The sequence below is a fragment of the Anneissia japonica genome, unplaced genomic scaffold, assembly GCF_011630105.1.
Source record: "Anneissia japonica isolate Jap-2015-1 unplaced genomic scaffold, ASM1163010v1 scaffold665_len1252844_cov201, whole genome shotgun sequence".
Lineage (NCBI taxonomy): Eukaryota > Metazoa > Echinodermata > Crinoidea > Comatulida > Comatulidae > Anneissia > Anneissia japonica.
The window spans coordinates 575,908-598,634 of record NW_022757135.1 but is presented as its reverse complement, the minus strand read 5'-3'; the positions used below and the strand labels follow the sequence as shown (position 1 = coordinate 598,634).

Below are 22,727 nucleotides of genomic sequence, written 5' to 3'. Positions count from 1 at the left end.
TATATAATATAGAGGGAGACATTGCTTCACGCTGTCGCTTCCCCTTCACGTTGTTCCTCACTTGTTTAATGACATTTTGTAAACTACCCATTTCATTTGTGTCCAAGTAAATATTTTATTTGGACTAGCACTGGTAATGTCTGTTTATGGTGTGTTTTTTTTTCCTCCGTCCAGGGAAAAACAAGTATAGTAATGGCCAAAACATTAAACTTTAACTATTCGTATATGGGTTTTATAATTCTGAAATATTGTTTTGGCTCCCTCTTTCTAGATACAGTACAAGCTTTTTAAGTTGTTTTCTCTCGAAATGCTTAATATTCTGGTAGTCTCCCCTCAATATATGAGTTATGAGACTAAATGATTATAAGAGTGAGACAGTCTCAGACGAGTGCTGCAATACACCGTGATTCTACTTTTACTATAAAATACAAGTAAGAAATATAAATCACTTGCCTCATTTTCATCAAGTTGGTCTCATATTATTTTAGTTATTAGTGTTCTGGGATATCCAGTGGATAATGAATATCGTGATTATTATTTTATATAAATTATTCTTCCAGAGAATAAATGACCATGACTTATTTTTGAGAATGGGCTTTTTGTGGGCGTTTATTCGAAGGAGGCGTTTATTGTTTAGTTTGTTTGGTCTAAATTTGATAGGTAACTCAAGTGAACGCCCCTTAATTTCAATGTAAATGTGCAACTACAACATAATAACCGTCAAAATGTGTTATGGCGTGATTATAAGACATATTGATCATATTGATCCCTACCAGGTTAAAAACAATTTAACAGGAGTAGGAAGGCGTTTATTCCAAATGAGTTTTTAGAAAGGGCGTTTATAATTCAAGGTGGCGGGGCGATTCAAAGTGGAGCGTTTATTCGATTATATACTGCAGTAAGTTATATATATTAAATATTTTGTTTATATGGACACATGTTTCCTTTAAAAAGCTTTTGTTCTTTTGTGTCCAATTCACCACCTTCATTCTCCATAACGATGAGATAGATTTAGGTAATATAATTCATAATTCATAATTTTATTTTCCTCACACGAGATGGTAGCTAACAAAGAGAAATCTTCCCTGTACATGTGTCAGCTACCATAGCATTCACTGTTTAACAAGATGCAAAAACATTGTAGAAAAGAGAAAAGCATAATAATAATAATAACAACAATAATAATAATATCATAATAAAAATAAATAATAATAATAATAAATAATAATAATAATAATAATAATATGCATAATAGGCCTAATAATAATAATAATAATAGTGATAATAATAACATTTTATTCATTTTTGAGTTTCTTATTATATGTCTCAAATTCTTAAACTCTAGGTCCACAACTAGGCTACCCACCCTTAAAAAATATTTTTTTTCATAACATTGGTTAAAATAATAAATTAATAATTAATTGAAAAGTAACAGTAATAGTTAAAATAATAGATTTTAGCTTTAATGTGATTTTGAAGTAACAAAAGATAATAACATTGTATGTTCCGTTTAATAATGTTATAAGAATCAACGCATACATCCTCCGTGTGATTGATTCTTGATTAAAAATACATTGTGACATAAATGCAAAACTCAACAGTCTAGGCAAATTCGTTTAATTCTGTTATATTATTCTGTCAGTTAAACACAAAAATAAATCAAATGAATAGTTAAAAGGACAGAATAGGCCTCTAATATTGCCTCTAAAACCGTTGGCTGGTAAATTTATCAATTAAAAATAAGGAAACGTTTTTCGCTTTTTAATTATAATTTTGTTTATATAGAATAAAACAATAAATAATGAAAACATAAAAATTATAGAAATAAATTAAAAACAAGTTTCAAAAAACCCCTACAATACGTAAAATCCACTCTCAATTCTTGTGGTAAATGCAGCCTAACCCCTTAAAATATAAACAACTTCGCATATCCGGTACGGTACTAGAGGAACTTGTCAAGTAGAAATTGCTTTCACTTTACTCATTTTAGTTTCTCTTAGACACTCATTATTTAGTTTTTACGTGAAAGATGGGTCCGCTGCGTTATATTTACGCATAAATCGGGGTCTCAAAGTTTCTTTTAATTTTTAAAACGGTCCTCATTATTCAATTTATACGTATATATTTTCAATGCACACAGACGTTGGACAACAGTAATTTTCCATTTTCCACAAGTTATGTTACATGATTTATGGCATCTGTTTCGTTTAGAAGTGATATGAAACACACAATATATTACTTTAGGCAAATTCTTTTACTTTTGTTTATATTATTCTGTCAGTTAAACATAAAAATAAATGAAATGAATAGTTAAAAGAACAGAATTATAATTTTGTTTATATAGAATAAAAACAAATAAATAATGAAAACATAAAAAGAATAGAAATAAATTAAAAACAAGTTTGAAAAAACACCTACAATACGTAAAATCCACTCTCAAATATTGTGCTAATGCACCCTAACCCCTTGAAATGTAAACAACTTCGCATATTCTGGTACTAGAGGAACTTGTCAAGTAGAAATCGCTTTCCCTTAGACACTCATTTTACTCTCTCCAAGTTCCTAGAAGCTCCGACGTTTTACCTTTACACGAGCCGTATTTGTTTGAATATTCAATATTAGGTTCTGATTAACGTTTACATTTTTTTTTTAAAATAAATACAAATAACACATAATTGACATGAACAAAATATAGGTAATCAATCGCCTCTAAAATCTTTGGCTTTTTAATTTTTCTATTAAAACTTGAATGGGAAACTTTTTTTTTAAATTAATTATAATTTTTAAGACTAGGCCTATTACTGAACCGGGCCTTTAAATATTTTGTAGTATTTACTTGGACAAGACACTTCTGTTTGCCTTTCTTCATCTGGGAGTATCTGGTGGGAGACGAATGACATTGGAAGTGTTACACTTGCAACAATGCAAAAGACGAAAGCAAAAAAAAAAACAAAAAAAAAACGCGTGCTGGGTCGCAGTTAAGTATGGGTTCTGGAGGTTTTACAGTATAACCAACCCCGAACTGTAACCATCGCACCACGCCACCCATTGGATAACGGGCCTGGAAGACGTTGCATAGGCCTACTTGCCAATTTATACAGTGCTGTATCATACGCTTATTTTGATTAACCATACATTGTCACATATACAAAACTCAACAGCCTACGTTATCACGGTAGCCTACATCGCGCCGCCGATTCAATTACAAGCCCCTTTTAATTAATGCAAAAATGTATTGCATTTATTTTATGTATATTTTTTGTCTTTGGTTGAGAGGCGGGTGGCACTTATAAAAAGGTGGCGCAATCACTTAATATTTTTGAAAATATTTTATCACTCACCCTGACCTTTACCATGGCGAACGGTGCGAAATTCTGGATCCCCCAACCCCCACCCCACCACCACTGCTGCAAATAACAGTTTAATAACTGGCCTACACAAACAGTCAATAACGCGTTTTAATTAGTCCGAAGTAGATTGGGTCCACTCTTGAATTGGGTCCACTATTAAATTGTCCCACACTGTTTGAAAGTCCTGTCTACTTCATTTACTAACACGTACCGTATATGTTGCTATGCCTGTTCAAAATGTAGGCCTAACGTAGAATAAAAAAAAACATCGTGCCATTCAACCTCTGTTTTTCATTGGGGTTGTTAGATTTTAAGATCATGGCCATGGTGATTTTACGTCTACAATGGATGAATTGATTGCTCCCTCGTGCGTGAAATCTCACTCATATACAGTATTTCAGTTACACGTCCTCTTCAGCTTCGGATATTTTCAAGATTTAATCTCTATCAAAGCTTGGAATTATATTTTGTTGGAGTGACATCAATTAGTTGCAATAGTCAGTTTTTCTGCTTTTCCAACGAGTATTGTACAACAATAATATCGCCATCGATACCACACATCAGTGCCCACAAGTGGAACTGCACGGGCCAATGCTTACAAATACGAAGACTTGTGTCAAAAGCAAGTGGGTTTGGATATTCCAACACTACAAACAGTCCGACGGTTGTTGATGCAGACAACCGAATAAAGCGATCGTCAAAAGATACATGTCTAGGCCTATAGGCCATTTGTACTTGAGGAAATAGCCAGACGTAAGTATGACTACACACACAGAGCAAGGTAGCATTCTTGACATGAAAATTTCAATCGTAAGTGATGACGGTTCAAAAATTGTAGACGGTATCAATATTCATACTGGAACTAATAAACAACCCATCTCTCCGAGTGACCAAGAGGTCAGACGTGATGGTGTGCCGTCTACAGGCCCAAACGAGGATACGCCTTCCAGTACGGTAACTAGTAAGTACGAATTTTAATGTGAATATTGTTTAACTGTTCTCAAATGTAGGATCAGGAAGTAGAAATCATGTTTTAGAATTATTAATGTTTAGCTTGTTTCTCCTTTCCTAAGTCTTACTGAAACACCCTTATTTAAGCTTAGGCCCGACACCTAATGGACGTTTTTGAATATAATGTGTGATTTATGTGATTTATTTATTGATTGACTGAATAATGGATAATTGTAGGTGATATTAATGGTAGTAATGAAACTGGTGAAGAATTCATCCATCCAAGTGACCAAGTGGTCAGACGTCGGGGTGTGCTGTCGACAGGTCCGAAAGAGGATAGGCCTCGTAGTACGGTAACATTTGAAGGTACGATGATAACTTTCTAGAATTTAATATCAGTTCTAGGCATATTGTTTTTTTATTACAGTATTATTATTTTTAGCTTGCTTTCCGTCCTTAACACTTTTATCGTAAGTCTTAGCTCCAATTATGCCTAACACTCGGCATTTAGACATACAGTATATACCTAATGGAAGTTTGGAATAGCTGATTGATTGATTGATTGATTGAAAATTGTAGGTGACATTAATGGTAGTACTGAAAATGGCGATGAATCCGTTCCTCCAAGTGACCAAGTCGTAATGAGACATCGTGGCGTGTTGTCGAAAGGTCCGAAAGAGGACAGGCCCTGCAGTACGGTGACTTTTGAGAGTAAGATTTTGTTAGTGTTTAAACGTTTCAACGAGTCTGACCTATAGGTTAGAGGCCTATTAGAAAATTAATTAGATTTGTCCTCTCCTAATTTAAGTCTTAATTCAAAACACTCCTAGCACCCTAATATTATATTCAGGTCCAGAGCAACTGGATGTTTCGAATAACTGATTGTATAAACATTTTTGATTGAAAAATTTATTGATTTGTGTTGGACGATATTTAAAAATGATATGCCGTGTAATTTGTTAAGGCCTAACCGTCAAGTTGTCAAATCAATTTTAAGCACATACGGTACTCATACCGCCCTCAACATCAATTTAAGGTTATTGATAATGTGAAGTGGAGGTAACCTATTTGTAACGTTGACAATATTTTTGTTTTTATAAACCTTTATTTGTCATGAAATAATATTGTTTGTCAAATACTTAGTGTTGATTGAATGCATGCCGTTTGTGTATGGAAAACGCAACGAATGTAAGAGATTGACGAGTAGGTAGGGCATTCAATTATAAAGTAATTTTAGTTAAGCTGTATAAAATAGCGTATATTTACACTGTGATTTTCATTTCACCATGCATTACCCAGTAGACTATAGCCATAGGCCTGGTCCAGTCATAGCCTAGATATAGTTACGTGACACTCGACATAAAATATCACAAATCTAGTGTTAGCTTTGAGAAATAATTGAAAACGCGCGAATGGGAATCTGTGTTGATACTCGATAAAGGCGTAGAAGTGGTGACACGTAGCACACTTTTGTAAAAAGGTCGAATGGATCTATTGTAGACGGTACTCTTCAGAACGAGTTTGAATCGTTTTTTCAAATAAAGCGAAACGCAAATATCATTGTGTCTGTCTGATGAGCTGGAGGTGTATAACCTATATACTAAAGTATGCCTGCAGATACAGATCGGTTATACACATTAGATCGGCGTTGATTAGGACCGAGTGTAAGCCTACTCCCCGTCCAGGGTTCAGTTGGTAGAAGCAAGTCTTATTAGATTTTTAAATAATTGTGCAAAATACTGTAGCTATTACCGGTACAATTTGACATAATATTAATATTGTCGTGACTGATCGAAATATTGGAGATGTGAGGTGGGATTGGTGCCAAGTACTACGAGGTGCCGAGATGTTGGTGACTTTTGGAAGTGTTCTTTCATCGACTGGGAATAAGGTATCCAGAGGCCCTTCGTGGGGGTAAAAAAAAACGACAAGAGAACGTTGCTCGTTCCCGACGTAAGCCTACTATTTTTAGAAAACGATGAAAAACTCATCAGAGTTTGCTGAAGTCTGAAATGAGTCATAGAAAAGCCTGCCACTCGTTCACACTTAAACATTTTCAATTACACATATTCTAGCAGTAAAGAAGTAGGCCCCTTATAACTATTTTCCAGTAATACCAAGAAAGATATAAATCGAATTACTGTACTTGAATTTTTGTGCAATTATCGCTCCTATAAAATTACGGTATTTAGGTCTATGCAATTATCTCTATTGTAAAAGTGTTTGTCCTAAAGGCTTCGTCTTGTTGAAATTGACCTACAAAAAGTTGAACATGAATTGAATATCCAACCAATTATGAATTAAACAACAGATAAGAGTATCTGTGATTAAACTATAAAATGTACATTTTTAAAATAATTATGTGTTGGCAAGATGAACGTTTTGTCGTTGTGTCATATTAAATGCAGCGGTGGCGCCAGAAATTTGCCGACAAGGGGTCCGACGTGTCCGACCGTCGGAGGGGTCCAAACCAAGGCGATGACGAAGCGTCGGTCGACGGCCCGGAATAAAAAAAAATCCCTGTTAGGGTTCATGGGGAGAGTTTTTATGGCTTAATTTGGCCCTAAATGTGCTTTTAGACCACAATATTAGGGAGTGGCAATGAAAATAGCGTTATTTTAATAGGCAAATTATTTTTTTTAAATTTTTAGTCCGACGACCTAGTCGTTCTTCGGACGGCACGCCGGGTCCAGGCCTGTCCGACGGGTGGAAAAATGCCCACACTGCCCCCCCCCCCTCCTCTGGCTCCACCACTGATTAATTGATCATTCAGGCTCTTATATTATAAGTGTTCAGACATAGAATCACAATACTCTATATTATTATTATGGCTTGCCACTTGTGAGGGACTACACATAAATGGGCGTGCACTCCCCTACTCTTCTTAGGCTCCCACACCCAGCGCAACGGCGAATCAGTCCCCTCAAGAGATAAAATCACATCATTCACCCAGCAAGGGTCCCCTCACATTCCTTCCATCACCTATCATCTCCTCCTCATAGAGGGACCCTCCCCTAGATTGGCCACGAAGAGGAGGAGGGCTGGGCAAATGCTTAACGTGTTAATTTTTAAACTACTGTACAGTACTGTACTGTTGAGGGAGTAGCCGAAGGTCAAGTTTCTAATCCAATCAGATCAGATCCAACCACCAAGAGGAAGATAGTAACACCTTATAGACATACACATTAGGACGTACAGATTCAGCCATCGCAACAGGGAAACATTATTGGAATATCTTCAGATCGTATGTCTACAAATCAATTTCCAACCCGGTCTTGATTGGATGTTGTAGTGAGATCCCAGTGGGGAACTTTCTTGACTCATGTACTAAATTCGTAACCTGTTATAACTAAAAATTGTGGCTGTTCCTATGCCGTACCAGACTTTGGTTATGCGAACAAAAGATTGAAGAAGAAAAGTGTATCACCTCATATTTTGTTCATTATTTTTGCGGCGATTAATCTGATTCAGTATGGCAGAAATACGGAAAACGCCAAGCGTTAGATGTGAGTAAATTTTAAGTGCATTTATGTCAATTATTTGAGTCTAGTCTAGATAAAATTGTCAGCGTGGCAAAAGTTGTGACTATGGCTTCCAGTTTTACATTCTAAGAAACTTTACGGTATACTGTAGGCCTATTTCCCTTCGAGAGTGGAAAATGACTGAATTACCGGACATAAGCCAATAACAGATATAAACAGAGGCCAACAGGCTGAGCCATGGTCGTCAAAGTACAATACAGTAAGGTTCTCAAGCCACCTAAAGTAGAGAGGGAAACACAATCAGAAAATTTAAATATTTCCGGGGGAAGGGACACTTTCAGACAAATGGTCAAGTTAAGGGAACATTATTTAAAATAACCACAGCCGTCTCAAAATAATACTAATAGTTTATTTGTAATGTTCTTGTATACCGAAGAAAATAAAACACAGGAAACTGGCATAAAGCAGCAGGAAACTGGAACTCACTGGTTATTTTTTAACTTTACTGAGTATATAGAATTGTAGCCTAATTTTAGAATTTTTCAAGTGATACATTTCTTGCGTTATTATCTTTGGTATTTCCAATGTTTAGGCCTTATATCTCCTTGGTTTAGTTAGGGAGTTGTTAATAACAACTCCCTGGTTTAGGTATATCATTGTTCAATCGGGTTTTTGTTCAGACGTCGTGTGGTATACTACAATACAGTGTTATGCAATTTATCAAGAGCGGAATTGAATGAAATCAATGAGACGGGTTTACAGTAGGCATTACATTCTATTCTTTACATTAACCTGCATGTTATTATCATGATCTGTGGGTAGGCCTATTATATGGTTGGTTGACGATATATAAAACCACCTGAGGCCAATAGCTTGGTTTATCATTCAAAGATGTCATTGTTACTTAAAGTGCACGACTGACTATTGGCACGTCGTACTTACCCACAGGGTATTAAATGACATTAACAGTAGTCCTTCGTTTTAATTCTCTATTAAAATTTCGTAATTCCGTGTCATACATTCTATTGAAGATACTTCAACGCTAATAATAATAATAATAATGAATAATTGTTAAAACTTTAGGTTATGCTTTGTATTATAATACTATAATACAATTATACTTTAATTTTCCAATAGAAAATTTGTATTTCAAACTTGTTTGAACTTTTTGAATTTATTGCATCCTTGGGACGATTAACAACCTGTTTCATCTGTGAAATTTGAAATTTCGCATTAATATGTAGGCCTACTAGATATTAGGTTGGGGTGTTAGCCTACCTGAAATTTTGTAGACCTACCTGTGATTCCAGATGGTTGGCCTATAGTATTTACTATGGCTGGTGGGAGGGATACATTTCAGTTTATTATTTTATAATAATTTCACATGTAATAACGCTTTACATGCAAGCTAAACCAATGGAATCGCAATATTAACATTTTCATAAGTTTACAAACAGTACTTTTTTTCGGTTCCCTCCCTCCCTCTGAAAGTGTACAAAAACATGTTGATTTTGCAAAACCATTCTCCATTTTTTGTGAAGTCAACTAAAGCATTGGTTGCTTAAAAATGAATATTATATCCATGGTTACATTATAATTTTACCATTATGTTACATATTGCATGTTATTATGAATCAAAATTTTTATGCATGTGTAAGAGTTTCTCAAATTTCTCAACCCCCTCCACCCAGTTGGTACACCTGTGAAAATGTTGATAATGTTGAACGACCCCTTAACATGCATTTGGAAGCCTAGGACAAAATTCTGAGTTTTGTGCAGTTTACACTACCCTTTGGTATTTATGTATCTCTGACCATTCCTCCATGCTCTGACTAACAATAACCCAACTGAACAATATACCACCAAGGACAATATTCACGTGATTCATACAAGAGAGGTACATAACATTTTTCCAAACCCAAAATTACGGAACATTTAAGGGATACCCTTCAACTTTTGTTACATTTTTATTAATGAGCTTCAAAGGGTAAGATTTCAAATAGTGCTGCAGTCTATCACTAAAGGTTATCCCTTGTGTTCAAGACACAACCTCCTGTTAAATCCATGTACTTTCGCAATAACAAACGTCGTGGATTGATATTGTAGGGGCCTATTGTTGTAGGATGTTATTATTAAGTTACCACAATGCATTTAACACATTTCTACCTGGTTTTATGCCGTAATATCTTAGGCCGACGCGATTCTTGGGAAGTCAAAGCAAAGAGGCACGCCCAAATCCATATTCAATGTTATGTCGTTGGCGTGTCTTCATGCGCTCACAGAGCTAAAATGGATTTGTGGGCCGACGGTCTTACAACCGTCGTACAACGCAGCGTGTGCCCGGAACTGGGTTTCAATACAATTGCTACACTCTGTCGCCGACAGCTTTCGGTGATGCTGATTGGTCGGTCGAGTCGTGGAGTCTTCCCTATTGCGTCTAGGAATACTACGCAGTAAAACGCTTGCACCAGGGAACAGTTAAATTTAATGTAAATGTAATTTAACTGTTCTCTGATTGCACTAAAAACACTGTAGCTACCGTGTAGCGATTGTATGGACACGAATCTTTTCATGTACCGACGGTCAACGAACTGACGTTGCGTAGGGCACGAACTCGCATGGAGCGCAGACGAATTCATCGTTGCGCTACACAGTACACCAGGCTTTAGAGAACATGAAATGGAGTGCCACAAAATATGGTACCAAATTTCGTTTCACTGTTCTGCATGACCAATACCCAATAACAACAGGTGACCTCAACGTTATTTATCTTGTTTAATACGATTAATGGTCAGTAGAGTAAATATGAACAGAAACTGAACTACCCTTCAAATATTCCGTGGGCCATAATAGGCCTACCTATCAGGTAAGAGATATAAGTAGTATTTCACGTCTCTTAATACAGTTATTACCTTCCTGATTGACTCAGACGAGACATTTAATCTGATGAGAGTTAGGTAGACCTTCCTACCCATTTTTTTTTCAATTAAATCTTGGTTTCCATAAAAACGCTACATGCTATCGTCGACTCCTTTGGCGACGTTGATTGGTCAGTTGAATCAGGGAGCATCCTGATTGCGTCGGGGATCGGACAGCTACGTATGCAATGATTGCAGTGAAAACGCTGTAGCGACTGTGTAGCACTTGTATGGAAAAAAATGTTCACGTCATAAATCATGCAGGGTAGAGGGTTGCACATTGATATATAATAGCTTTGTGAATTTTTAGACTAAGTTTACGAAATTGTCGGCAAAAGCAAGCTTTACCCATCTGCTATTATATTAGAACTTTTTCTTTTGTCTTTCATCATTTCATTCCATTCATTCCAAGCTCTCATCCGCAATTATTATATGAATCAATTCTATGTTTATCATGGTTTACTCTGCTCACGGTATAAATGTTTTTTTTTTTTCTAAGGATGCATCCAGAAGAAATGGCAAAATAATGTCAAAAGGCATCGATTAATCAAGATGCATTTTAAATATTTATTAGATATTTTAATTTAACTTTTATGTACGAGGTTAACTGTGGTAACTATAAAAATATTGCTATTCAAACTCAATCCGCGAGTTGGGATTTGCTACACTGTACTAAGGAAGAAAGGGACTATGGATTACGCCCTCGATGCTGGGGAATTACATATGTGTAGACAGGATGTTTGAATTGAACTTAATCATACAACCTATTCTTTAATTTCACAGCTTATTTCTCCATTTAATACAATGCTGCAGTGCGTGTACAACCATGGCTGGTGGTACCAGGGAGGGAGGAAGGGGAACTTATTGGCTCCATAGTACTCCATACAACCCAACTAATTAACTGTGTTGGATAGTTTTTCCTCATGATAGGACTATAGCGCAAATGAAAGAATAAATACACTCAATTATTGCTTAAATCCGTTTCGATACCTCATACTCTTTGTAACATGAGTTCGCAGTCATACCCGACATATCCTATTCATTTATTCTTTATTATCCATTTCTGTTCTCAAATTATTCGTTTCTTTTTTACTTCTTTACAATGACAGCAAAAATAAAGTTATAAAACACGTAGGAGTTGTCTTACTAAACATAACATTCCAAAACAGTATTGAATGACAATAACGAGTCATTCCACATACCATGGAACTATCGTGATATGCGCAAAAATAGCGACGTTTCTATGTCCACATGATCAAGTTGTTTGATTATTCTCCTTAATAATGTAAGGGCGAAATAAATAAATTTCTGTCCAAATATTTATTTATTTGTAGATAAACCGCAATGTAGGCCGGCTATATATTGTAAATTTCCCTGTAGAATATCTTTGTCTTGGATATATATAAACAGATACTATTGTTATGTAAATCCGGGTTAGATTTTGGCACCTTCGCATCAGACTTTTACATCAGTACATTACACATTGTATTGGGCTGAATTACTTTTAAGGTGCCTTTGGACTAACGACATTGTTGTTAAAATAGTATGGAATGTGTAATACACCAATCGAGACAGGGTACCAGAGTGACGTGGTTAACTTTAGCATTATAAATATATAACCTAAAAATCTTTAAACTATTATCTTGAAAATTCTTGTGACGTAGAGAGTAAAAGAACTAAAAGGAAATCAGCGAGCAATACCGTAGTAATTGTTGAGCTACTACATTTGTGGATCTAAATATATGCATTGCATCCTAATTCTATTAGTGTAAAGTGAGGTAGGTCTATAGTTGGTAAAAATAATATACACAGCGATTCGTTTAGAGCAATGCTGGTTAGCAAATTATTACTTTTTTTTTGTTGTCTTGATCGCTTTCCATTGACTTGTTCGATTTTGCCAACTTTTATTGGTTGAATCCACTGTCTGTTATGAGGTACAAAAATTACAATTCTATATTTGAATTGCCTAATTTTTATATTTAAGTAAATTAGTATTTCACGATTGAAAATTTGATAAGAACAAATTTTACCCGTCAATTAACTAACAGTTAAATACAAATTTCCTGTAGGACTTTATATATTTTGCCTTGACGCTTAAATTGGCTGGTAATATTGGATTTGTATATAAAAATGTTTGTTTAATTTTGGATCTGTTTCTGTTTACAAAATCACTATCTATTGTCAATTTGTCTGGTGTATACGAGTGCTGGTTCCGGTATTAAGACAGGGCTCCATTATCAGGGTGTATGATTGTGACGAGTCAACTGGGTGTGGTTATGTTGTTAATAAAAGATAGCCAGTACGTAGGCCTACACTTCTAGAATTTTTTCTTTAATAAGAAAACTTTTTATGAGAACACTGAGACTTAAATTGCCTAAAAATAAGGAAAATAAGGAAAATTTAAAATATAGTTTTTTGAATTATAAAGAAAACAAATTAAAAAAAACCTATAATATTTTTGAGAAAAAAAAAACCAACAAATCAAGAGAAAAAAAATACCCTGTGTGTAAAATTCTGTTTGGTCTTATTTGTATCTTTGTGCAGCAGATGTGATTTTGTAGTATAGTAATTGCCTAATACAGTACTGTTTAAGCCTACTTACCGGTACCATTTGTCTTTGAAAATACCATACCCACATATAGGTCAAGTGTCCTATGATTTACGATGACACCTCGAGCGCAGGTCGGAAGCAATTATTATTTTTTGTTATTTTATAAGAACCATATGGTCAGTATCATTTAATCCGAATTATACATTACCCATTTACCATTTATCTGTCCTATTGCTGTCTCTTATACACATCTAGATGTGTATAAGAGACAGCAATTATTGCTTAAATCCGTTTCGATACCTCATACTCTTTGTAACATGAGTTCGCAGTCATACCCGACATATCCTATTCATTTATTCTTTATTATCCATTTCTGTTCTCAAATTATTCGTTTCTTTTTTACTTCTTTACAATGACAGCAAAAATAAAGTTAGTATTGATTTGTATCCGGTGAAATTATGAAAGTTGTAAGTTAGGCCTAAAAGTAGTAGTAGCTCAGATTATTGCGAGTTTGGAGAGTGAAGTTGTTTTCCTTGTGAACAGAATAACACTACAGTATTTTCTCAGAACATTGGAACTGGACGGGCCTACCGTAACTACCGAACTCCAAAGAAATTCCCCTCTAAAGGAAAATGATTGTAGATTAATTATATGTACGCACATACGAATTTTACAATCACAGCACAGGGTTTTAATAACAAGTTATAGTCATACCAAAGGACTTTTTAACAATAATCTACGTTAATCCAGGGTTTGTTGTTAGCATGTTTTTATGTCAATTTGTGTTTTAAGGTCACATACCGCGAATAATACATTTATTTTTTACAGAAGACTTCAGTCTATAAATGATTGTTGAGAATAAATTTCAAATTAAAAATTAAAAGGAGAGAGGGAAATAAAGATAAAGATAAAACACAGTATTAATTAACACATATTTTAAGATATGTTTTACGAAAAGTGAATATTTTGTTCGTTTCTGTTTATTATTATATGGTTATTAGAGAACACAACAACAACAATAATAATAATAATAATAATAATAATAATAATAATAATAATACATTAATAAGTAGGCCTATGTAAATAAGTATGCTTTGAAATAGGAAACACGTAGACCTATAATTTTCTTTATAAGAACCAGAAACATTTTGCACAGGCTCATTGTATTTTATTTTTACCAATTTTAGGCTCAAATTGTTCTTATTTTGTTCTTGCTTCAAAGATAGAAAATTATTATTGTACAGCAGTATATTACTGCACTGTGTTGTAGAGGGTATATATCCATAGAGATAGGACCAAAAGAATTTTTTTGGTTGGTTTTTCTAGGATTAAAAGAAAAAAATAAAAACATTTAAATTTTACCTCAGCCTCAATTTGTTATTATTTTTAATCAATTTTAAGCAGTTTATAAAATGTTTTCTTATTTTTTAAAAACCAGCCTAACTAGACCTAGACCTCGTGAGAATAAAATAATCTGAATTCAAATTGAAGCATTTTAGCTCCAATATTTCGCCAAATATCATCCATGACGGTACAGATTAGGAAGCTATAGAGAGAGCTTCGTGGTGTCAAAAGTTTAATAAACCCTTTAATTCGATATACATTAATAGGCTTATGTCTTTTAACCGGCTAGGTGCCGATCCGTGCAATTATAATACGATATAAATACTGTTATTGTGTCTAATATCTGTCTGGATAATTCATTGGTATTCAATCTGTATAAGGCCTTGCATCCATTCAACATTTACACGTCAAGTTGATATAGTCATTGATTGCGAAGGATTCAACCCAAAGGCTTCTCAAATTAAAAACAGTGCTTAATGTCTATTTTTTTATTTTCACTTTCTTGTTACTGTTTTTTTTTTTAATGGATCAAATGATATTTTATTGAAATGAATGAAAAGTGATCAGATGTAAACAAATTTTAAGCGAAAGTCTCGACTACAGGTGTTATGAATAATGTTCACAGATGTTAGTAATTATTTTCAAAACATTTACTCATCTACCGCAAGTATTTGTGGTTGCATTTGCGTTGGTCCCTATTTTCACTTTTCAATACTGTTACGAATGTGTTTAGTTCTATGGTTCTAATAATCCCATACGGCACATCGGTTAAAGCAGCGTATTATACCCCACTCCCGAAGGCGTATTTGACGGAGTTCATTGGTATAGGCTGATGTTTCATTAGAAATTAATTAATAGTTCAGGGCCTTCTGACTCCAATAGGATGGCGGTTTATTTTATAGATAACGAATTTGTAGGTATTTTATCTCTTTATCTAATGGTATTGTTTCTATTACCATGGCGATTTTAAACAGTCAAAATGAGCAATCTTCTGGGGGAGATCACTGATGACAAGTTGATATGTTTTTGGAAGTTGATAAGATCAATTATGTGTTTTCTCATCAAGAAACCTCAAGCATATGATCAGTCATGTATCTGTATTTGTGAAGATAAGACAGTATAGTTTTTACAGAACATTTTAGTCGACCATTGAATTTAAAGTGTGTGAGGATTCAGTTATCCAACCGCCAGCCTTGTCCACAGCCATGGCTTGCCGTGGGATTATTAAATCTTCTCGGCCTAAACAAACAGTTAGCTTCAGAAATGATTTAGAAGATCCGGCTGTAACTCCTATGCCGAAACCTACAGCTGATATAACCGAGAAAAGAAAAGTTAAAGTTTCTTTTGACGATCTTAAATCTTTCAATTTATCCCCAGTTAAAGATGAACTAGAAGAAGAGGAAGTCCCAGGTAAGAATTCAGATCAGGTAAACGGAGGTGACAGCGAAGTTTTTGCACCAAGTGGTCGGAATGAAAACAACAATCGAGGCGTTTCACGGGTGTCATCATTTCATAAATTTAGTAAAAGTTTCAAAAGGCAAAGTTCTATGCATATGGCAAGATTAAACAGCAGATCAGGTGAGGAAGATCTAGCGATAGTTAATGAAGAGGATGGCTGTGACGACAGCGATGAAGATATCGAGGACGACCCTGAACAAATGATGCGATATGTTGACGAGAGCGTCATAGGTAAAGATGCTTCTTTCGTGGGACCTTATGGCGAAAGAAAAGGTATAGTAGATCACAATATATTAATATCTTTCTTCTCAAAGTTTGGCTTGTATCAGTGTCATTTTTAAAAATGCTTGGTATAATGCACCCCACTAGTACATGTAGTGTAGGCTATTATATTTGAGTCTGCCATATTGCAATATTAGACCTTCAACCAAGCGCATTTTGTTTAGATATTCATTTGTTCTCAGCTATTAATCTTAGTTTTTGGTATTTTGGTATTCTATTATATTTGGGTCACGTCGGCATATCGCAACTCCTTCCTTTGTCGCCAACCAAATATATTTATATAATGCCTAAATGAGATTCCCTTTCAAGCAAATGACAAGATAAAGGCTTCAGGGGCGGATCCAGAGATTTTCTGACTGGGGTAAGGGGCACGATATAAAGTCCATGCCGCCACGCCCACCTCTGCCCCACCATGGTTGGTGTAAATAAGTGGTAAACAATCGAGCTCTTCTTTCACCCGCTGCTGGATCGCCACTGAACTCATGGGTTCACTCCCTTTTCCCCGCTTTCCTCTCTATAACTCAATTTTTTCTCCCTCTTTTGGAATACTGTATGCTAAGTCATAATTAATAACTAAGAATAAGTAGTCTTAAACAAGACAGTTACCAGGACAACACTAATACTGAAGCCACCACTAAAAACAGCTTATTAATTTTGAGAAATACAAATTTAAGAATGACAGAACCTATTATAGGCCTAACTTAACAAGAAAATTCAATCCGTAAAAAACATAATGAGTATTGTCAGCAAGAGAAATAAAGCTAGACCTTAATAATACAGTAGTACCATTCGCTTTAACAGATTAGGCCTGTATAATGTTTCATTATACTGTACGGAAATACCCATAAACAAATCTACGAATATTAATAATTGCCTTTTAAGCCTGGAAGGAAAAATCGAGAATCAACAAGCTTTTATCCTCGATTAATATAGAAATCAATAACATTGAAAATCCCGTCATAATATATAAGTTCTATTGTAAAAGGTATTGGAATCATTTTGTTATATTTCAACGTACCGTAAAAGTATTCGAAAGTCATCGAACTAGAACGAAGTAAAAATGGCTTAGGGTCCTAAATATTCAACCAGCATCATTGGTCAATCCCAGTTAAAATAGCATTGCCATTGTGTGATGAATTACGTCCTTATATGATCAGCCTTAGATTTAATAACACAATAACCAGCATCAGTAGTTTATTTTTATTTCTTATTCATTGCACTTGAGCAAATTAATTTACTGGCATTATGTCTGCGGCAAACTATGAATAAAGTGTAAGTAAAGTATCTTGCACTTAACATCAAATGTATACATTATATTAACTAATTCTGTTGTTTTTATGTTTGTGTTTTTCAGTTACTTACTGTGACTATACGGCTTCAGGCAGGTTTGTATTATTGTTTCCTTTCAATAACCTCATTTCGAGGAAATTTAATAAGTCTTTCCAATAAGTTGTATTTTAATTGGTGAGCACATACTGGAAATAATCAATGTTTTTGAATATCCGCATTTATAATAGCCTAAAGACGATTAGAGTGACGGTACCTGGGTCGCATTTACTTGCCACGAACCTTGAACTTACAAAATCAGCCTGTGCCAAAATATCTTTAAAAAATTATCACAATCTTGTTATTTAATTTACCAAATATAGGACTAGGACTATTAAAGGCGGCAATTGCTGAAACATTGAGGATTAGTAAAATTGGTACTACTGACTTTATATTGTTTAAGTTCAAGAATATTAGACCTATTAATACTATTTCGGTTAGTATATAGCCCATCATGCCCAGCAAAACCTCTCGCTGTTTTGATTTCTTCTAGGCCTGCAAATTCTAATAATGGTTAACCTCCTTTATAATGTATTTGGCTTTTCAACCATACAGTAAGCTGTAGGCATAGGCATATCATGTTAAAACCGAAAGGTTCACTGATTAATCTCAGATAATATAGTATAATAGATAGGTCTACTCCAAGTATCGAAATGCACCATCGTGTCGGGATTCAATATTTCGACATTAATTATGTCATCACCATGTTAATTGTTCCTATTTTAAAATTACATGTGAAAGTAGTACATGGCTTATATTTTTCTTGTAGGCCATTGAAATTTATCGAAGAATACATTACAGAGCATGTACAACCATTATACGCTAACACACACACTACAACAAGTGTCATGGCGAAACAGACAACCAGATTTCGTGAAGAAGCTCGTGAGATCATTAAAAAGTGCGTAAACGCCAGCGACCAGGACACGTGTATTTTCACCGGGAGCGGTACGACGGGGGCAATCCACAAATTAGTCAACGCTCTTGATCTCAAAAGCAAAGCCAAGAAGGCGGTAAGAATAAAAACAGAAATATATATATATAACATATATGTATAACACATTGATCAAATAAAAATAAATAAATAAATGTGTGAAGATTCGGCTTAATAAGCTTTCCAGGTTAAGTTTTCAGGACATTGACTAAGAAAGTTGGAAGTACTGTACAATGTAAATAAGAGAAGAGTGTAGGCTTACAGAGGAAGGAACGTAATCTGATTGAATACCTGATACAGTTGTTTGAAGAGAAGTGGTATAGAATCTAAGAGTTTCTTTTACTAAAGCAATCAGTCCATTAAGGATAATGCGCTATTCGACCCTTATAGGAAGAGGCAAATATGTAAAGTAATAACTAGACTTCCTTTGTCTGTTTGTAAAGCAGAACATGGGACTTTTCCTCATTGCCACAATGAGAAATGGTTACAAAAAATAATTAAGTAATAAAGTGTAAAGTAAAATATACATGAAGAACAACAGTGCATCTTTAATTTGTCTACCCTTGCGTAATGTTATAAGTCGCGGGCGAAAATAATTGTTCAGGCATTTCAATGTAAATTTGTGTTTATCATAACTATAACTAGTTTCTAATGCTTTAGAAAACGCAAGAAGAAGAAGAAATCGATAATTAAGAACTGTTAACGGATTTGTGTAAATTAACAATTTATCGCAATGGATAAATGGTGTTTAATTTACAATGATTCCTTTAATTATACAGGTAGTTTTTGTTGGACCTTATGAACATCACAGCAACCTTCTTCCATGGAAAGAATCAGGCGCAAAGGTATAAAGCTTACGTGCATAATTTTTGACACTTTATCTAGTTAATATGGTGGATTAGATTGTTTACGTCATTTGTGACGCCACACTCATGCTGCGAATGCAATCATCCTGTTCCAATTCTTTTGTTGTCTGTGGTGTATCATTATAGTTTGTGTTTACTGAGAATATTGTACTGAGCGCGGCTAAACAATTTCCTTGCCAAGAATTTACACGGACACATTTTCTATACTTTTGCAATGGCTAGTAGTCAAGTAGTGTAGTGAATTCTAAAAATCAATGACAAGTGAATTGTAAAAAAACCTGGTTATGGAACCAAATGAAATTCTTTGAGAAAACTGAATTTTTATTGTCTATACCTCATTTGAAGTTGGTAACTTTATTGATTATTTTAAATATTTTTTTTTTCAATTGATTTTGAGGTTTTCCAGATTTCATCACAGACCTAACACCTTCAAGTATGCTTATAGGCCTAACAATCAATCGATCGAATCCTCGAAATTCGGATATATCCGTGAATGATAAATTTATGTCACTTATTATATACTGTAGTATTACTTAAACTACCAGTATATAATTGTCTAATAATACAACCTTTCCATACCCCCAGGTGATTCGCATCAAAGACACACCCAGGGGAACACTTGACCTTGAACATCTCAAGCAAAATCTCAAGGTTTGTTATTTTCAATAATGTTTTTGGTCAAAAGTATATTAGTCAAAAGGGGTCTATGTATTTAATGGATTCCGACAGAGCAGCTTGTTTAAGAAGCAACGTCAAGTCTTATATAAATACAATAATAGGCTCACGTTTGTTTAGTACATATGCGTCACAGTTATAGGATAGACAATTTATCCCCTCCACCTGCAGTCCAAACCAAATGGAAAGGGACGAATTTCCTACCTAATGGCCTAATTCACTATTTAAGTTTTAGGCTCAGAATGATGAATTCACATGGACCGAAAACTCTTGTCACATCGGTTTTGTGTCATTAGCACGTCAACATCAGACACCAGAAACAATACAGTCTCCATGCTTTATTTCTCATATCTTGCAAGTGGATAAGAACATACGTTCCCATTAAGCAAATTACATAATTTGCTTAATAAACTTACATAAACTCGATTAGAACCTTAAGCAAAAGGGATTCCGAAGTTGTTTTGATGATGGCCCAAAATGACATTCAATTGTTGGCACAAGTCAAACGGATATTTTCGTGTACAAGAAACAAAATTCGCAATGACAACTAGGAAGAGGATAATAAGCCTTTTAAATACCATTGATTATGATGTTGAGTTTTTGTTTGGTTTTGTTTTGTTTTGATATTTTTTTTTGTTGTGGTGTGATGGTGTGTTTAATTTTTACTTTCAAGAAATCAATGAACAAATGAATGAACTAATATTAGCCTATTATTTAATTAAGGGATAAATAATGATTTTTGAATTATTATCATTAGGCCAATTTTGTATGTACCTATGCCTACCTTTTTGATCTATCTCGATACTTTAAGCACATAGATTTCTTGAATAACTTCATAACATTTACATTTTTGCTTAAGGGCCACTCCAGATTTTTGCTAACGAGCTCTTGAATTCAATAGGCCTAAGTGTTTATAAATTCACAACACGTTCTGAGAAAGACTAATCGTTGAATAAGTAAGACAACTTAGTTGCTTTGTTCTGTGCTGTTTATAGATTTATAAAGGTATGACCTCTCGTATAACACTACTTACAAAGATTGAAATCTTATTGCATCTATTTTATTTATAATTTTTTGTCCATCTTAAACAATCTTTATAATCTAATGTATGTAGTTTCCATCTTATCGACTAATACACGAAAACGTCCCACCGTCAGCTTTTTTCTTCCTTTACCTTTTCTCGTACACTCCATTTGCTTCCTCTTTATTTCATACTTCTCATGATATATAATACTGATCCTCATCCTCACCATCATCATCCTCATTTACTCAGCGATGGCGACAGATATTTGCCGACAAGGGGTCCGAAGTGTCCAACGGAGGTGTGCGGACCAAGGTGAGACGAAGCCTCGGTCGACGGCCCGAAATAACAAAATCCCTGTTAGGGTTCATGGAGAGAGTTTTTATGGCTTAATTTGGTCCTAAATGTGCTTTTAAGCACACTATTAGAGGTCGGTAGTCAAAAAAACGTTATTTAGATAGGCAAATTCTTATTATTTTTTTAATTTTTGGTCCGACGACCTATTCGTTCTTCGGACGGCAGGGGGTCTAGCAAATGCTCCCCCCGCTGAGGCTGCTGCTACTGCTACTACTGCTATTACTAGATACAAGATAAGAATGATTTTATTGCAAATTTGAAATGTACAGAATTATTTTAAGTAATAATATTAAAAATTAAAGACTACTACCGTATACTGAAGTTAGCTGTAATGCATCACCTGGTTTATATCTTTACAGAGGTTTAGAAGTAAGGGTCGTTTCTTGATGGGTTGCTTTTCAGCGGCTTCCAACGTAACAGGTATACTAACAGACACCTTGGATGTTGCTTCACTGTTGCACGAATATGGAGCACTATCATGCTGGGACTATGCAACAGCAGGTATTATTTTGTCAACATTATTATAAGTAGGCCAAACATTTTTAATATTGGAAGATGATATAGGCCTTAATAACTTACGTAATTTGAAGATACATTAATTTATAAAAGGAATTTGAATTTTAGTTTTTATTATTTCAACATAAACAGGTATGTATTTAAGTACTACCGATAGCTTGGCTTCGATATTACAGTCGACACAATACCTTTAAAAAGTAGGTCATCAAACCAAATAATTATGAGCCATTATCAATTATGATAATGGTAGGTATTCACCCTATGCGGCTTTAATGGTAAATACCTTAATAATCGCTCACATCATTGTCTATCTCCTTGTGTTTGTATTGAGATACCACAGAGTGCCTGATAGTATAGTTTACAAGTTCATTATGAGATGATAATATTTATATATAAGTATATGACTCATATCTTTCGAGTTAGAACTGTTTTTCTTTTCAGAATAATGAAAGACTCCTCCTACGTTTCTAACAATGTAATTAACGAAGTTCCGGGTTACAATACAATTTGCCCTCATTTGACTTGCTTAGTTTAGTTACAAGAGCACACACAATATATTATATATATATATAAATATATATATATATATATATCTGGTATATATTATATATATAAATTTAAATATATATGTATATATGTATATATAGCCTATCATATTGATTTAAGCATATATATATATATATATATATATATATA

At 34.4% G+C, this 22,727-nt stretch overlaps 1 protein-coding gene across 4 annotated transcripts in view; it reads left to right on the top strand.

Moving 5' to 3' along the window:
* The first annotated feature begins 3,764 nt into the window (after nt 1-3,764).
* The window catches only part of LOC117124464 (probable cysteine desulfurase), a 32,000-nt gene continuing 13,037 nt past the window's right edge, over nt 3,765-22,727 (top strand). Inside the window, exons 1-9 of one of the 4 annotated variants that reach the window (XM_033270694.1) lie at nt 3,765-4,311; nt 4,539-4,667; nt 4,881-5,012; nt 15,974-16,327; nt 17,691-17,721; nt 18,432-18,675; nt 19,376-19,441; nt 20,048-20,113; nt 21,875-22,016. In XM_033270694.1, the coding sequence (XP_033126585.1) occupies nt 4,110-4,311; nt 4,539-4,667; nt 4,881-5,012; nt 15,974-16,327; nt 17,691-17,721; nt 18,432-18,675; nt 19,376-19,441; nt 20,048-20,113; nt 21,875-22,016 (1,366 nt within the window). In that variant the 5' untranslated portion in view covers nt 3,765-4,109. Of the gene's footprint in view, nt 4,312-4,538; nt 4,668-4,880; nt 5,013-7,384; nt 7,808-12,263; nt 12,480-15,973; nt 16,328-17,690; nt 17,722-18,431; nt 18,676-19,375; nt 19,442-20,047; nt 20,114-21,874; nt 22,017-22,727 lie in introns of those variants that run through there. The other 3 variants (XM_033270695.1, XM_033270696.1, XM_033270697.1) reach the window with 3 other exon arrangements.